At 42.6% G+C, this 15,720-nt stretch overlaps 1 protein-coding gene across 1 annotated transcript in view; it reads left to right on the plus strand.

Moving 5' to 3' along the window:
* The first annotated feature begins 15,291 nt into the window (after window positions 1-15,291).
* Window positions 15,292-15,720, plus strand: part of PARP8 (poly(ADP-ribose) polymerase family member 8) — a 118,069-nt gene continuing 117,640 nt past the window's right edge. The window contains exon 1 of the mRNA XM_086770741.1: window positions 15,292-15,394. Coding sequence (XP_086626867.1) covers window positions 15,304-15,394 — 91 coding nt within the window. The 5' untranslated portion in view covers window positions 15,292-15,303. The remainder of the gene's footprint in view (window positions 15,395-15,720) is intronic.

The following is a 15,720-nucleotide window of genomic DNA, read 5'->3' on the forward strand; positions in this document are numbered from 1 at the left end:
AAAAGAATGTAGGATCGGAAGCAACTTTTGAATTAAAACTAAACCATCCACTTTTCTTGTCCACTTGGCTTATGTACCTAGCACATTTCTTTTCTTGTTTACCTGTTGTGGTTAACCACCCCCCATTTCATAGAATGGTTTGGGTTGGAAGGGACCTTCAAAGGTCATCTAGTCCAACCGCCCTACAAGGAGCAGAGACTCATCCAGCCTGGTCTTGAACATTTCCAGGGATGGGGCATCCACCACCTCTCTGGGCAACCTGTTCCAGTGTTCTACAACACTCAGTGTAAAAATTTTTTTCCTAGTATCTAATCTAAATCTACCTCCCTCTATTTTAAAACCATTACCCCTAGTCCTGTCACAACAGCTCCTACTGAACAGCCTCTCCCCATCTTTCCTGTAGGCCCACTTGAGGTACTGGAAGACTGCTATAAGGTCTCACCAGAGCCTCCTCTTCTGCAGGCTGAACAGGCCCAACTCTCTCAGCCTGTCCTCACAGGAGAGGTGCTCCAGCCTTGTTATCATCTTTGTGGCCCTCCTCTGGACCCTCTCCTCCTCCTGCCCCTCTTATGTTGAGGGCTTCAGAACTGGATGCAGTACTCCAGGTGGGGTCTCACCAGAGCAGAGTAGAGGGGCAGAATCACCTCCCTCGACCTGCTGGCCACGCTCCTCTTGATGCAGCCCAGGATGCAGTTGGCCTTCTGGGCTGCAAGTGCACATTGTCAGCTCGTGTTGAGCTTCTCATCCACCAGCACTCCCAAGTCCTTCTCCTCAGGGCTGCTCTCGATCCATTCTCTGCCCAACCTGTATTTGTGCCTGGGATTGCCACGACCCAGGTGCAGGACCTTGCACTTGGCCTGGTTGAACTTCATGAGGTTGGCATGGGCCCACCTCTCCAGTCTGTCATGGTCCCTCTGGATGGCATCCCTTCCCTCCAGTGTGTTGACAGCACCACACAGCTTGGTGTTGTCGGTGAACTTGCTGAGGGTGCACTCTATCCCACTGTCCATGTTGCTGACAAAGATGGTGAACAGGGCTGGGCCCAACATGGACCCCTGAGGGACGCCACTTGTGACCAGTCTCCACTTGGACATTGAGCCATTGACCACCACTCTCTGAGTGTGGCCATCCAGCCAACTCCTTATCCAATGAGTGGTCCGTCCATTAAACCCATGTCTCTCCAGTTTAGAGAGAAGGATGTCATGTGGGACAGGGTCAAATGCCTTGCACAAGTCCAGGTAGATGATATCCATTGGTGGACATCCCTTGTCCACCAATGCTGTCACCCCGTCATAGAAGGCTACCAAATTGGTCAGGTACGATCTACCCTTCGTAAAGCCATGTTGGCTGTCACCAACCACCTCCTTGCTCTCCAAGTGCCTTAGCATGGTTTCCAGGAGAATCTGCTCCATGACCTTGCTAGGCCCAAAGCTTTCAATCCCACCCATCTCCCAGAATACCGCAAATAAAACAAAATTCCGCTGATTCACTTGACAGGCAATCCTAGAACCCAAAGAATCCGTACAGCCAAAAGGCAATTTTACCTTTCAAAAATATTGAATATACAAGGCCTCAGATGTCTTAACTGAATGCTTCTATTTATATTCTGTTAAAGGACAGCGGTACACACCTTGCACAGTTCCCTTCTCACTCAGGTGTCTATTATTTGCTATGATCTCAGAGACAATAAGATATCAAGGTGGTATTTAGCAAATCCTATCACTTCAAATCCTTTCTACATTTTGTAGTATGAAGTTATGAAGCACAGACTTACTCCTTTTCCCCAGTTATTTCTGGATGTGAATTATAAAAAACATAGAATATTTAAAGAAAGCTGCAAAAGACAACATAAATTGCTTTTTTTCATTGGCGTCACTGGAATGTTTGATTCCAATACACTCTTTTTATCAGTACAGAATATTTCAGGATAACCTGGGTAAATCAACTAAAAACTAAAGGTGAATACTGCAATGGCAAAGAATATAGGTATAGTATATAGGTATCCACACTCATTTATTTCTGAAGAATTAGAAATGCTACATTGCTTTCTTAAAATGTAATATGGCCATAGGACAATACATAATTTTAAAATGTGAAGGAATTTAATGGGCCATATGCTACTAAAGGAAATGAGTTTCTGAACTTGTGATCAAATGCTTGTATGGAGAGCAACTATGCCTTTTTTTTCTGCAATATTTCTTCTGAATTATATTCCTCAGAAGTGATGTTTAAAATAATTTATTGGATAGTATCACAACTCCTCCTTGGGTAGGAGGACAGAAATGAGGGATGATCTTAACAAGGATTGCTTCTCTGGATTATGCAGTGGGGAAGCTGATGTCATCAAAAGTGCTGGTTTCTATTTAGGCAGAACGAAGACATTTGTTATTCTAGGCTGGGAGGAGGCAGATGCTTGATTTAGGGCTCTGTGCCCTCATGAACCAAGACCCACAGATGTGTTCCCAGACTATCTGGAAAATGGTTTTGAGACAGTAGCTTACATTATCACAGTGAGCATTCCTTGCTTGTTAGTTTGTGTCCTTACCCAGTTGGTAGCCTCACCTTTTCCAGTTCCAAGCTGTTCTTGTCACCTCTGTGGTAAAGAAGTAACTGAGATAATTGCATAATTTTATTTGGCCTTCTGTTTTCTAAAACTCCACTTTGCGATGAGTTATTGTGTCCTTCTCACATCAAGTGTTTCATGCAGTACAGCTGAACTGGTATTTTTTAGGACCCCTAATGTGAAGTGACATATTCTATACTTCAGTAGAAGGCTTATGTTTTAAACTGTAAGATTTATGTTCTTGCCTGTGCAAGGGGTAAGTAGACTACTTGACTGTAATCAGTGTATGCAAGATCAGATTTGGACTTGGGAAACTTCTCAGAATAGCTACAGCCTATCAATGGGGTTTGCTGGGGTCCTGTCCCCTCTCTTGAGTCAGCATGTTGCTTAATGTATAGTTTTGTAATAAGCCACTTCAAGACCTATCTTGTTAAAAATTGCTTTTTATATGTACCTGATTTTTGGTTTAATTCCCCACACCAGCTTACTGTGGGTTTGTGCAAGCTCCAATGCTGCAAAGACGCTTAGACACGCATAGCTAAAGGTAGAAGGTAAGTGGACTGTGGAAACTTGAACTTAATCTATGAAATTTCATAATTGTTTTAGGTGAGGGGAATAAAGGAACTACCTTCTACAGTATGTTGCAGTGGCTGTTGTTTACATTCACATATAAATTCATATTCAAAGTTTAGTCTGTTTTTTTTTAATCTCTTTATCCTCTTTTGTGTTTGTTCCTGTGCTTGTGTATATGCTTACAAATCTTCTACTTTACAACCATTTTAATTGATCATATTTTGACCATTTGAGAAGCATGGTCCTAGAGAAAACATTAATGACAATGTCAATCAAATATTTTTTCTGAGCACTAAGGATTTCCAAACTCCAGAGGTGCTCCAACTACACCTTCTTTTTCTGGACATTCTTATTATGCTTTCATCCTTCTTTGGAGAGTATCAGAGGGATAGATGAACAATTGCTCTTTTTATCAAGTAATAAAAATGCCTTCTAAGAGAGATCTTAAATTATTTATTCTGGCTAATTGTATGGATAGATTTTTTTTCCCAGCAGAAAATAATCTCCTCCTTCATTGAGTAATATGGCTAGTGCATTCACTCTAGATAAGAGAAAGTTGAACTGAGTTTCTTCCTCTTCAGGAGACAGATCTTATGCTTCTAAACAGAGTGCCATGAATAACTGGCTCTCAGACGAGTGCTCTAGCTCTGTGCTTGTGAAGCTGTTTTTCTTTCGCTAAACCAAAAGTACACTGAGCAAGGGCCTGGAATCTTCTTGAGTGACTGTTCAAACAACAGAGCTGAAGGTCCATTACTTCTCTGTTCCAGTCAAGGCAGGAACAAGATCAAACCTGGCTTTTGCCAAGTATTCTGGCTAGGAGCCGGGGGAATATTCTGGAGTGGGGTGCTCTTGTTGAAGCTGTTTCACCTTCTATAAAATACTTCAATAAATGTTGAGAGGCCAAGATGTGAGACATTGACGTGAGGTCTCCTCAGGCCTTGTAAGCTACAGAATAAAAGGATGTTTCTTCATAGTGCAGTTTTATGGCTTTGTGGTTTTCCTCAAATGAGTATCCCAAAAAGAAACTTTCTTTTTCAGACTGAAAAGATCATTTTTGTGTTAAATGGACCTGAATTTCTCTATTTTCTATTTTAATCAGAAAAAGAGATAACAAAAATAAGTTTAGCTTGATATAAACCAAATATTTTTCCTTTTTCTTTGATTAAACTGCAGAAGTCCCAGTTGAAAGGACCTCAGACTGCTGAAGACCTTCGACCTTTACCCTGCCGTTTTTATGAACGTATGTATCACTTCTTCATTATTTAAAGACCTTTATATGAAGTGCTATGAAGTAGTGTATTGCTTGAAAACTGTTCATTCTTAATATTTTTAATCATTTATTATACTTTATCTATTATGTGTGTTGGAATTGTATTACATAATGTCATGTCTTTCTTAACCATGTAAACAGATGAAAAGAATTTTCTGTCTCAAATGTGAATACTAATACTGGTACCGGAATTATCATGGCTGCATATTGACATCATCCAATAAAACAATCCTGCTGAATATTTTTTTAAAACAAGCAAGTATAAGGGGTGGGACTACAGCCAAATTGTAAGGGATTTGTAATGTCTCCATTAATAATTTTTCCTACTATTTACCCAGCTCTGCTTTTGTGACTGAGTTTACTGACTGAAATACGTAAATCAGTGCTGAGTATTCTAGGAATCTATCCAGTCTATCTGTAGGAGTCTATCTGTATTTCTCTTTAAGCATTCTTTTGTCAGTATGAAATATTGTGCCAAGAGCTACATCTGTGTAGTTTACAGAATTTAGATTATTATGTAGGAAGATGAAAAAAATAATTTAACAAGAAAATGAAATAGAGTTTATGGTATAGAACTGTCTGTAGATGCATTAAAAATCACCAAGACACAAGAACAAAGATAAATCTCCTTATGTAACATTTTACAACTGTTTTGCACTCTAAAACCTCATAGACCATCTCTATAAAACTTAAATAGTTTAAAAACAACGATGGACATAGTAATAATTGATTTTGGGGAATGGCAAGTGTATAAAGAAAAGTTTCCTGAAACATTATCAGCTGATTATTTTATGGGAAATTTCTTTTCATCCTTGAAATATTTTGAAAGATTTATGTGTTAGCCTCACAGTTTCACCGTTTTGAAAGAAAAAAAGGAAAGAATCAAATGTAAAATGCTATATAAAATTAGAAAGTAAGTAAAGTTTACATCCAGAAATCAGTAATAATGACTTAGCTTCAACTGTGGCTGTTTTTCTATACTGTTCCCACAGAGCAAAGATAGTTGTATAATTGAATTAGTCTATTCATACAAGTATATACTTTATGTTGTGAATGATAGAAGAAATTGGTCTCATACTACACAAGCATTAGTTTAACACACTATAAGCCTTGTAGAACAGCCATATCAGTCACAAGACAGCTCATCTACATTTTATAATATATTGAATTATTGTTTATGGGTGTTAGATGGGACAGAATAAACACAAAGTTCAACTAAACAGATTTGGCTCCAACAGGATTTGTAAAGTGGGTTACTTCACTGCTGGCAGCCTAGATCTCATTTCAGAGAAAAATCAAAGCAAAATTGAGAAGAAGAGGAAAGAGAAAAAGGTCACATAGAAGACCTGAAAAACACTTAAGCCAGAAACTTTTTTTGGCATGTTTTCAGTCATTCATTTTGTGGTTTTGACATAATATGGCACCTCTGTGCTAAGGTAGAGGGATTGCCTACAAGAGGATCTCTTTATTTTACTTTTAGGATATAAGCTTCATCTTATTGCATGTTTTGTGTGTCAGAGAACGAACTGAGAAGGTAGATAGCATTGTGAATGCTCAAACCCATACACCATATAGGCATTGCTTCATTAATGGGCATATCCCAACCTCCTTTGTCACAAAGTCATTTATGAATCTTTTCAGCAATGACAGTGAATTATTTTGGTATCCTTTTCAAGAATATGTGATATTTAAGGAGACTTGCTTTTAATATTAATTTAAATAATATTTTTTAAAAAATACAGAGAAATAATAATAATAATAATAACTGGAACAGGCAAAGTTTCACTAGGCTTACAGAAAATGCCACTTTTTAAATGTGCTGCACACAACTTACAGGTTTTAAAAATCAAAGTATGGATGTGGCATAACTAAGGCCTATGTTACTAAATTAATTAATCATTTCATTTTAATTCATAACTTGTCTTGCTCGCATCAGTGGGACTATTCATGCTTAAAGTTTAGCTGTGATTCGCAAAAGCAAGATCTTAATTATTAATTGTTAATACCCATAGACATTTTTTTTATAAGAAGCAAGAATACTGACATGATCTCCTTAAAAAAAAATCAAGTGAAGTGCTAAAAGATTTCTTGTGTTCCAGGTAAAAGCAATCTAACTCCTTTTCTCCTGGTCATTTCTGAACTTTTTTTATTAACTCCTCTACCTTTTTCCTCCCCCTCCTCCCTTCCCTCCCCCCGCTACAATGTAGATTTACCTCAGACAGATCTTTTTGTTGTAAATATTGTACACTTTCTTTTGCATTTGATCTATATATCCTTGAGGGGTGTCAGGTTTTGTTTCTTTGCCACTTCTTCTGTTTCACCCATTTCCTATCTTGTAAACAACCAGCAGTCTCACCACTGGACATCTGAAGCTGGGACATCTGAAAAGCCTTCTGAAGTTAGCATATGGTTTTAAAACGAAAGACATCTACTTGATATGGGCTAAGCAACATTTTGTACAAAGTGCAGCAAATATATGAAAGGGAGTGGATTTGTTTCTTCAAATACTTTGGTAGTTTGATTTATAATTCCACAGACTTTTTGTCTAAGATTTTTTTTTAATTGTTCCAGACTGTTTGGGATATAGTAGAGATTGCAGATTTTTACTAGTTTAGATTATGGTGTTATTTAGCTTAACAGCAACTTCTGCATTCTGGATACTGTTGGCTCATGCTGTACTTCAAGGTTAAGATAACAGGGAAATGGGGGAACAGGTTGACTTGCAGTAATCATGAACATGGCTTGCGAAGTATCTGGTCAATGGGATGAATACAGTGCATGTTTGGCTATGTTTCCTAGCAGCTCAAGAAAGAAGCAAAAACCCACACAAGATACTCCCTTTTATGAGTTTAATTTTAAATACAATGTCTGAGCTATTATTTATAAGGGGAAAAAAAACCCTTCTGTGGCTCCTGACAGGTTACACAACTGTTGTACCAGCTGAGAAACAACCATAAAAGATGGCCTATAAACAGTTAAAAAGACAAAACTCTTTTCTTAGCCATAGAGGCACTGGGGAGAAGACTGTGGGAAAGCCACTAAGGAACACAACTTTCTGGAGTCTGAAAGTTAGGCTGTTGCATGCAAGCTTGAGATGCTTTTCCTAAGAGTTAGATAAGACAGTTGCATATGGTCGTTAATTATTGTAAATGTCACTTTCTTTTATGTTTAGTTCCTTAACATTAAAGAGCACCTTGGTGTAAGAAGACTGACTGAACATTGCATTAACCCCTGGTTCCGATCTTCTGAAGGGAAGAAATGCAGGCACCCAAATCTAATTACATCTGAGAGGTTAAACCCAGTTGGTTGTGCAGCAGTAGCTGAGCAAACACTAAATGAGTTTGCTTGGGTATAGGAAGCAGCGTAGCTGAAGCAGCACGAAACTCTGATGTGCTAATTTTCCCTTTTTTCCAGCCTATCATTTAGAGTTTGGTCAGAGATCAAAACAGTACCCCACAGTTTGCACTATAGATGAGACATGGTCTAGTGATGGAATTAATCCTCAGTTTCTAAGGGCTGATCTTGCACAGTGCTGAGTGCTTCCCACCCTATCAGTTTCAGCTAAACGGAGAGTACTTGACAGTTCCTTTTTAATTTGGGGTTACAACCTTAGGCACAGGTTGGCTGCAATGGAGGTGACAGCAGGAAAGCATCAGTACCTGGTAACAGACGGTGATATGGTGAATCACATTTACTGTTGCAGAAAATTGACTAAATGGAATATTTTTAGCAAAGTTAGTATTTTACAGTTTCAGTACTTTCTGGCATGACTATTTGCAATTAAGAAATTGCAATCTGGATATAGGCAAGAGAGGAGTTTTGTTTCAAGGCTTTTTAACTATGTATTTGCTTAGCAATTGAGAAATTTGACAGGTAGTAAGTTCAGCTGCAGTAAGTGACATCAGTAATACAGATTTCAGGAATAGCCTGCGTACCCTTGAGGCATTCACTGAACATTATCTTTGGGGACTAGATGTGCATTGAAAGAAGCAGTGCTTATGTGCTGTCTGCGGGTGGGCTCGAAGTGCTTATTCCAGCTGGAAGTGCTGGAATAGCTTATCCCGTGAGCCTAACTAAGCCATCCCGGTTCCCTGCGCAGTGAATGGAAGCAGTAAAGCTCTTGGGAAGGGGATTTAGAATAGCTGTGAAGGGAGCACAGCCCATGGCCAAGTAAGGAATAGAGCTGAAATTCTGCCTCTCCCCTAGGTTTGGGTGCTTATCTGCACCCCTGAGATAGGCGCTTCAGGCTGATTGGGAAGCCATTTGTTATGCTCAGGCAGGATGGTGTACCTTCAGCACTGATCACTGCTTGAGCTTAGGGTGTAATTCTGATAAAAGGCAGTAAGTATCAACCTAATGTCAGCCTATGAGTATACACTTAAAACTCTCAACTTCTAGAGAAATAGGCTACCAGGCTGCAGAGTAATCGAGATGGAGGCCCTTACAGAGCACTGCCAGAAATGTCTACGATTCATGGAAATAACGAGGATGCTGGCAAGAGGCAGCTCATTCCAGGAGCTAGCAGGAAACATAGGATTCCCCTTTCGGATTTGTTTGTGACAGACATCAGAAAGTTATGGATAAAAGGTTTAGAAATATTCCTGCTTGCCTCTCTTAAATAACTCCAGTTTCTGTAGTGAATGCTCCATTTTAGCCCTTTTCCCTGAGCTGCTCATGAAGTGAGCTGCCAAGAGTGAGGTGGTAGAGGGGAACTGAATGGGTAGGATAGATGGAAGTAAGAGTTGAAAAGAGAGAATAAGAAGATGCAGTAGAAAAAAAAAAACAAACAAGGTCTTAATAGTGTAAGACTTAGTGAGGAAAAGAAAAAGGAATAGGAGAAATTAGGCTAATGGGCAGAGACTGAAAGATGAGATGACATTAGTGAAGGAGGAAAACCAAGAACAAGTTAAAACCATCGTTAGAAAGTGTAATGCTAAGAGTTGCAATAAATTGTGGTGTCATTTGTGGCTCTATGATTGCATGATTTGTTGAATATTGCTGGGAGCATTTATCATGCCAGCAGCCATAGGCTTGGCTATTGTGGGCCACAGTGACATCTAGGAGGATGACTACTTGGTCTTGGGAAGTTAAGTCACTGCCATAGCAGTCTACACATCTGTGCGTACCACTGTTGTGGATGCAGCAAAGCACTTCACTCGTAAGAGAGAAGCAACAATATATTTTCTTGATATAAAACATAGATTTGACAAAGTTTGAAAGTAAATTATAAATATGACAGTGGTTTAACAAGATTTGATGGCAAGACACACTGCATAGAAGACAGGGTCAGACAAAACAGTCAGGGAGACTCTTCCATTGAGTCATGAGATTCAGACAGGACCCCCTTGCTTTCTAAACTCTTTTACAGAGAGGAGTCTAGGTGCGGCTGGATGCAATCCTGGTCCCAGGTTTTACCAGTGGTTTATGTGTAAAGGATTACATGTGCACAATCAATCCTTTATATCACTTAGCTAAGATTTCAAAGTTTCAGCGCTTATTCCCAATTCACTTACCAAGTATCTGACACAGTAAGGATCCTCTGAACCTCAAGGAGTAACTAAGAGATGTCCCTACCCGAGGGGAGATCCTGGCGTGCAGCCCACTGCCGTGCAGGAGAGCTCAAAGGGCTCTGGGGCTGCTCACTATTTGTGGAGTAAGATAATTGACTCGGTCATATTTGCACATCGACTGTGGATGTTGGTTTCTTCCAAATTTGGCTTGAGTCAGACATTGACCAGTACTGCGTTTAGGGGGGTGCATCGCCAATCCCTTGGCTGTCGTGTTGTTATCTGTCTGCCCAAAATCCACTTTGAGGCAAATGCAGCCATCACGACCACACACATCTATCACTGATGTTTATCATTTGAGCACCCCCGGGGAGGGTAAGGGAGTGGTCAGGTTGGAGGTGGGGGGGGGAAGCACACCATCACAAGCATGTGTACATCTTATTGTTTTATTTGAGGTAACCATTTCTGCCGTTTAACTTTCTTTTTTATTTTTTTTTTAAATAGAAAAAATACAATTGCTTTGGAAATTTCAACACTGAATTGAAAAAAATAAGCCTCGGTTCTCTGGTACATCACTTAAAAGCTTTTTTTTTTTCTTTTCCCCTCCATTGCTATAAAAAAAAATAAAGAAAAAAAAGGTACCTTTAAAATATGTTAGCTGAAGGTTTTTTCCCCACCTAGCCTAGATGAGATGGCTTAAAATAATTTTTAAAAATTTATGGAGGATTGGACAGGTGATAGTTTAAGCTATTGTTTCATATTGTAATCTAAGTCATTACATCAGTTTTTATCACACAAAAATATATAAAGCTTTTATTAAGAATTAAGCAGTATTTGAAGTCATGTTATTAATTCAATTTTATTTATCAATGGGCCAGTGCTAACCCACTCTGAAAGTCAGTTAAGATGCTTTACTTACAGTGAAATTCACTCTTAAATCACGCTAGGTCCACCATGCTAGTATGTTTTTAATCCAAGTCATCACAGACTTACAGCAATGACCCAAAGAAGCCAATCTATTTATAACTTCACCATTATTTGAGTGGCTTTGTATTCTGCTATGGACTGCTTTGGGTAGGGATTGTGGCTACACAGAGAGGTCAATGACTACTTGGATGGACAACTGAGAGCAGTGATGTAGAGGACAGCTAACCTGGTATCTGTCTAAAACTGGAATAGGCTGAAAGAAAATGAGCTATAAACAAAGTATTTACTTGAATATTACAACAATATTAGATTGAAACTGCTAATAATAGAGTACTAGTGAAAATTCTACTAAAGCTTAAAAGCTAAACTTTTTTTGTGCTTTGTGCCACTTCTCTGTTGGTGGGAGCAGCTAAGTGTTTCTCATACATCTCTCAAAACTTAGTGCCTGTGTTTTCAGACTTCAATGCCACAGTGTCGTTTAGGAATGTCATTTTGAAGAAGCTTACTGGAATGGTGGCAATGTGTTTTATGCCGTAAGAGTGGAATGGTATTGATCCTTTAAATAGTCCACCTTCCAGAGCTCACTGTCTACAGACATCAGCGAGCTTCACTATATTTGTGACTGGCAAATAGTCCCTGAAATTGGAGAAAAAGCAGAGATTTAGTTTGTTTTGTACTAGAGTTTCGTCTGGAGCATACAAATGTGGAGACAGGTTTTTGTTACTGTTTTGGAGGGCTCATGGCAATTTTGTGTTTTGGATTCTTTTCCTTATCTCTGCCCTTCTGAATGCTCTCCCTTATTAGAAATATTGGCGAGATGCCATATTGCATTGCCCTGAGTCCTTTACGCTCTCTACAATGGCAAGTCTGCATATTTTTATTTTGCTTAAGACTTCTGATACATTTTTATGTGGAACAGAAACATGTTTAGAAAATGATATAAAGAAGATACTTTGGGACATAACAGGGTGTCCTGATGGTTACTGAAACATTTCTAACAGCTTTATTAATGGACAGAAAGGGGTTCTTCCTGGCAAACGGTGAAAAAAATCTGTTCAGTCTAAAGGAGGCAGAACCCACCTACAAGGAGAAACTGGCTGACCTGTGCATTTCCTCAATAATTTTCTCAGTAACTGCTCACATATTATTGAAACACATTCACTGTGTTGATTCTCTCTCTTTAAATAATTTTCCCCATTATATTCTGAGCTAATTTTCTCCCTGGATTCTTTTTACCTTATTTACACCTCTCTACATGTTACCAGGAATACAAAGATGAGTTACTTGTCTGAGCTGAACTTCAGACAAAACTAGAAATTACATGAGCCAATTTTCAAGACTGAAAAAGCAACTGGAAAGATATACATTGAACCAAGACCATTACTCCCAAGACCAACTGTCCTACCATTCATGAAATTACTTGTAAAGCTCTTCAGAAAGTTTCTTCAAGATGATGGTATAATGTACATTGCTATAGGGATTACGGCACACATACAGATACTGTTGCAGTAACACTTAGGGTGCCTCAATGTCAGCAGCTTGTCAATCTTTACAAATTCAGGGATCAACTCTAAAGATTCACCTTGATTTTCTAACACTTCCTCTTTCAGTGTTTTAATCAGTAGAATGGCCTCAATACATATTGGCCTTCAAGTACCTAAAGGGGGCCTACAGGAAGGCTGGAGAGGGACTTCTCACAAGGGCACATTGTGATAGGACAAGAGGTAACAGCCTTAAACTGAAAGACAGGAGATTTAGATTAGACATTAGGAAGAAATTCTTTACTGTGAGGGTGGTGAGGCACTGGAACAGGTTTCCCAGAGAAGCTGTGGATGCCCCATCCCTGGAAGTTGGATGGGGCTTTGGGCTACCTGGTCCAGTGGAAGGTGTCCCTGCCCGGGGCAGGGGAGTTGGAACAAGATGACCTTTAAGGTCCCTTCCAACATAAACCATTCTATGATTCTATAAGTATATAATCCAGCTTTTCCTCACTGAAATCAGACATTCCTGTTGTGACAGTACTACAGCAATCAGGCAAATCAAAGGCCAAATTGGCTAAGAATCTAGAAATTTAAGACCCACTTACAATAAATAACAATAACTGGAATAAATAACCAAGCCTATTTCCAGACTTCTTGTTCTATTCAGCTGATGCCGTGAAACCAGATACCAACCATATTAGCTTTCTTGATGACAGTGGTGTTTCTTTGTGGATAACTTTTCAAGTCTATGAAAATAGTCTGAGGCTCAAAAGGGCAGTCAAGAATTGTGTTAATTGACATGACACTGAGAAGAACCCTGTGGTCAGAATAAGCTGTGAGCAGAACTGTCAGCATAAATATCCTGTAACTATCTAATATCCCCCCTCTTTCCTCGTCCACGTGGGAGGGATAACAGAGACCTTTCTCTACCAGGCTCAGGACCAAAACCCCACCAGAATAAATCAAGTTCTGATTACATCTTCTAACTATGCTTAAGGAGAAGGCAGCAAACATGGCTGCTGATGTCCTAGCTTGAATAGCTAGGAAAGAACTCTAGAAAAGCATCACTTGTTAACCAAGCTGGCATAACTTGACAGAATGACAGCGTCTTACCATATTACACTGTATTTCTGACTACAGTGACAAGTTCTGTATCCTGCCTTGGAAAAGCCTTGCTGCAGTAGAAGAGAATTTAGTGAATGGCACTGAATAGTCACCTGGAAACCTCCCTTCAAAGATAAATTATTTTCTTAAGAGGCTGAGAGTCCTATGACATGATGAATTTTTGTTCTCTTTTAAGCACTACCTGCTTTTCTTTGTAATGTCCCTTCTGTTCCTTCCTTCAGACACAAAATCTTATCAAAACAGGAATAAATACATATTCTTTTTATCCTCATTTTTAAAGCTATTTCCACTTATCCCCTCTGAAATCAACAATACATGATTAATACAGACTTGCCTAATGAAGAAACACTAAGACGGCCAAGCTCAATAATGAATAATCCATGGGAGCTGTTTACAGCTGAGTGAATATGTAAAAACTGAATTTTCTGACTATTCTTTCAATTTTTTAAATCAAATGTGTTTCTAACTACTCTCACACCCCTTTTTATTATTTTTTTCACTTTACATTTTGATAAAAATGTTTGGTTTTGCGGACCTGACCATTGCATCCGAGTTACGTGGCAGTCGTTACTTGTATTCCACCACCGGCCAAAGCCTTTAGCCTGGATCAGCGCGGACAGCTCGGCACGGTACCGGCAGCCCGAGCGCTCTCTCCCGACGCCCTGAGGTTTGACAGACAGCTTTGCTGGAGGCGGAGGGGAGAGCAGGGCCATTAAAAGCCGCGACGGCCGGAGAGGGCCTACAAACACGTTAATTCTCTTTTCACTGCTTGCACGGGCGGAGGCGGGGGATGGCAGGGGCTGCGGGGCTGCCCGGTTTCGGTGCCCGCGGAAGGGCCGGGCAGGAGCGCACCCGCGGGCGGAAGGGGGCCGGGAGAGCGATGCCCTGGGGGCGGCTACCGGGGGAGGGCGGCCCCTCGGCACACCGGGCGAGCGGACCCTGCACCCCGACCCCAGCACGGCGGCCCCCGCCCAGCCGGGACGCGCCGCTCTCGCCGGGACCCCGCCGCCGGCCTTCTGCAGCGCGGCGCTGCCCGCTTCTTCCCCGGCGCCCGCCCGGGAGCCGCCTCGCCGCCCGGATCACTTGCCGTTTGCACTTCTCCGCTGCTCGGGAGGCGGCGGCGGCCTGTGCTCGGGGCCCGGGCGGGGGGAGAAGGCAAGGGCCGGCGGCGGGACCGGTGCCACCGCGCCTGCCGCCTCCCGGGCGGCTCCGTGCATCCGCCTTTTCCTTCCCCCGCGCCGCCTCCGCCGGGGGAGCCGGCGGGGGCCGTACGTGCCAGGCCAGGAGCGAGGGGAGGGTCTGCGGCTCGGCGTCGCTGCACCAGCGCCGGCCCCGCCGCGCCGCCAGGGAGCGGGTGCGGGGGCGGGCGCGGGCGCCCCCGCCGGCTCTGCGCGCTGCTGCTGCGCGGCCACGGCCGCTGCTGGCGGGAGGGGCAGGGATGTGAGCGGTCGGGTCGGCTTGGCCCCCCCCTCCCCCCCTTTCCCCCCCCCCCATCCTCTCGCCTCCAAAAAAAAAAGACCAAACCAGCCAACCAACCCCCAAAAAACCCACAGGGCGTGGAGGGTGGTGTGTGTGGGGAATCCCGTGTCGTCGCCGCCACCACCCTCCATTGTGAGGAAATTGCCGTTCGCCGACAGCGGCGGCACATCTGGGCGGGCACATCTGGGCATGCAACATCGGCTCCCGCCGCCTTCCTCCTCCGTCCTCCGGCCGGCCGAGCCCCGCTCGCCAGCGGCGGGGTCCGTCTCTCGGGCTGCGTATTAACCATCGGCAGCGCGGGGGGGTGGGCTGGAAATAAAAGCTGCGGGTTTTTTTTTTCTTTTCTTTTTTTTTTTTCCTTCCCCTGGGATTTATTTCATGGGGATGTGTTCAAGGCAAGAGAGGATTCAGAAGGATATTGACGTTGTGATCCAAAAGTGCAAGGCGGAGAAGGACTGCCTGTTTGCAGGTGAGTTTCTCTCCCGGGTGCCAGGTTGGCGGCGCGGAGGCTGCAGCCGCCGCCCGCCCGCCCCAGACCCCGCCGCGGCCGCCTGGGGCTGTGCCCGTGCCCTTCGCCGCGGTTCCCAGAGGCGGGGGCCGCCGCCGAGCCGGCGTGTGCCTGCCCTCGGTCCCCTGCCTCCTCCTTCTCCTCTCCTTCCGAGGGCATGTGAGGGCAGATGGGACCAGGCGCCGGCCGGGAAAGGGCGGCGGAGGGGGGGAGCATCCCGACTCAGGGAGCGTGGCAGCGGCCACACGCAAAACCGGGCGGGTGTGGGTGCGGGTGTGCGTGCCCCT

Source organism: Chlamydotis macqueenii, chromosome Z (assembly GCF_036417535.1).
Source record: "Chlamydotis macqueenii isolate bChlMac1 chromosome Z, bChlMac1.mat, whole genome shotgun sequence".
Taxonomy (NCBI): Eukaryota; Metazoa; Chordata; class Aves; order Otidiformes; family Otididae; genus Chlamydotis; species Chlamydotis macqueenii.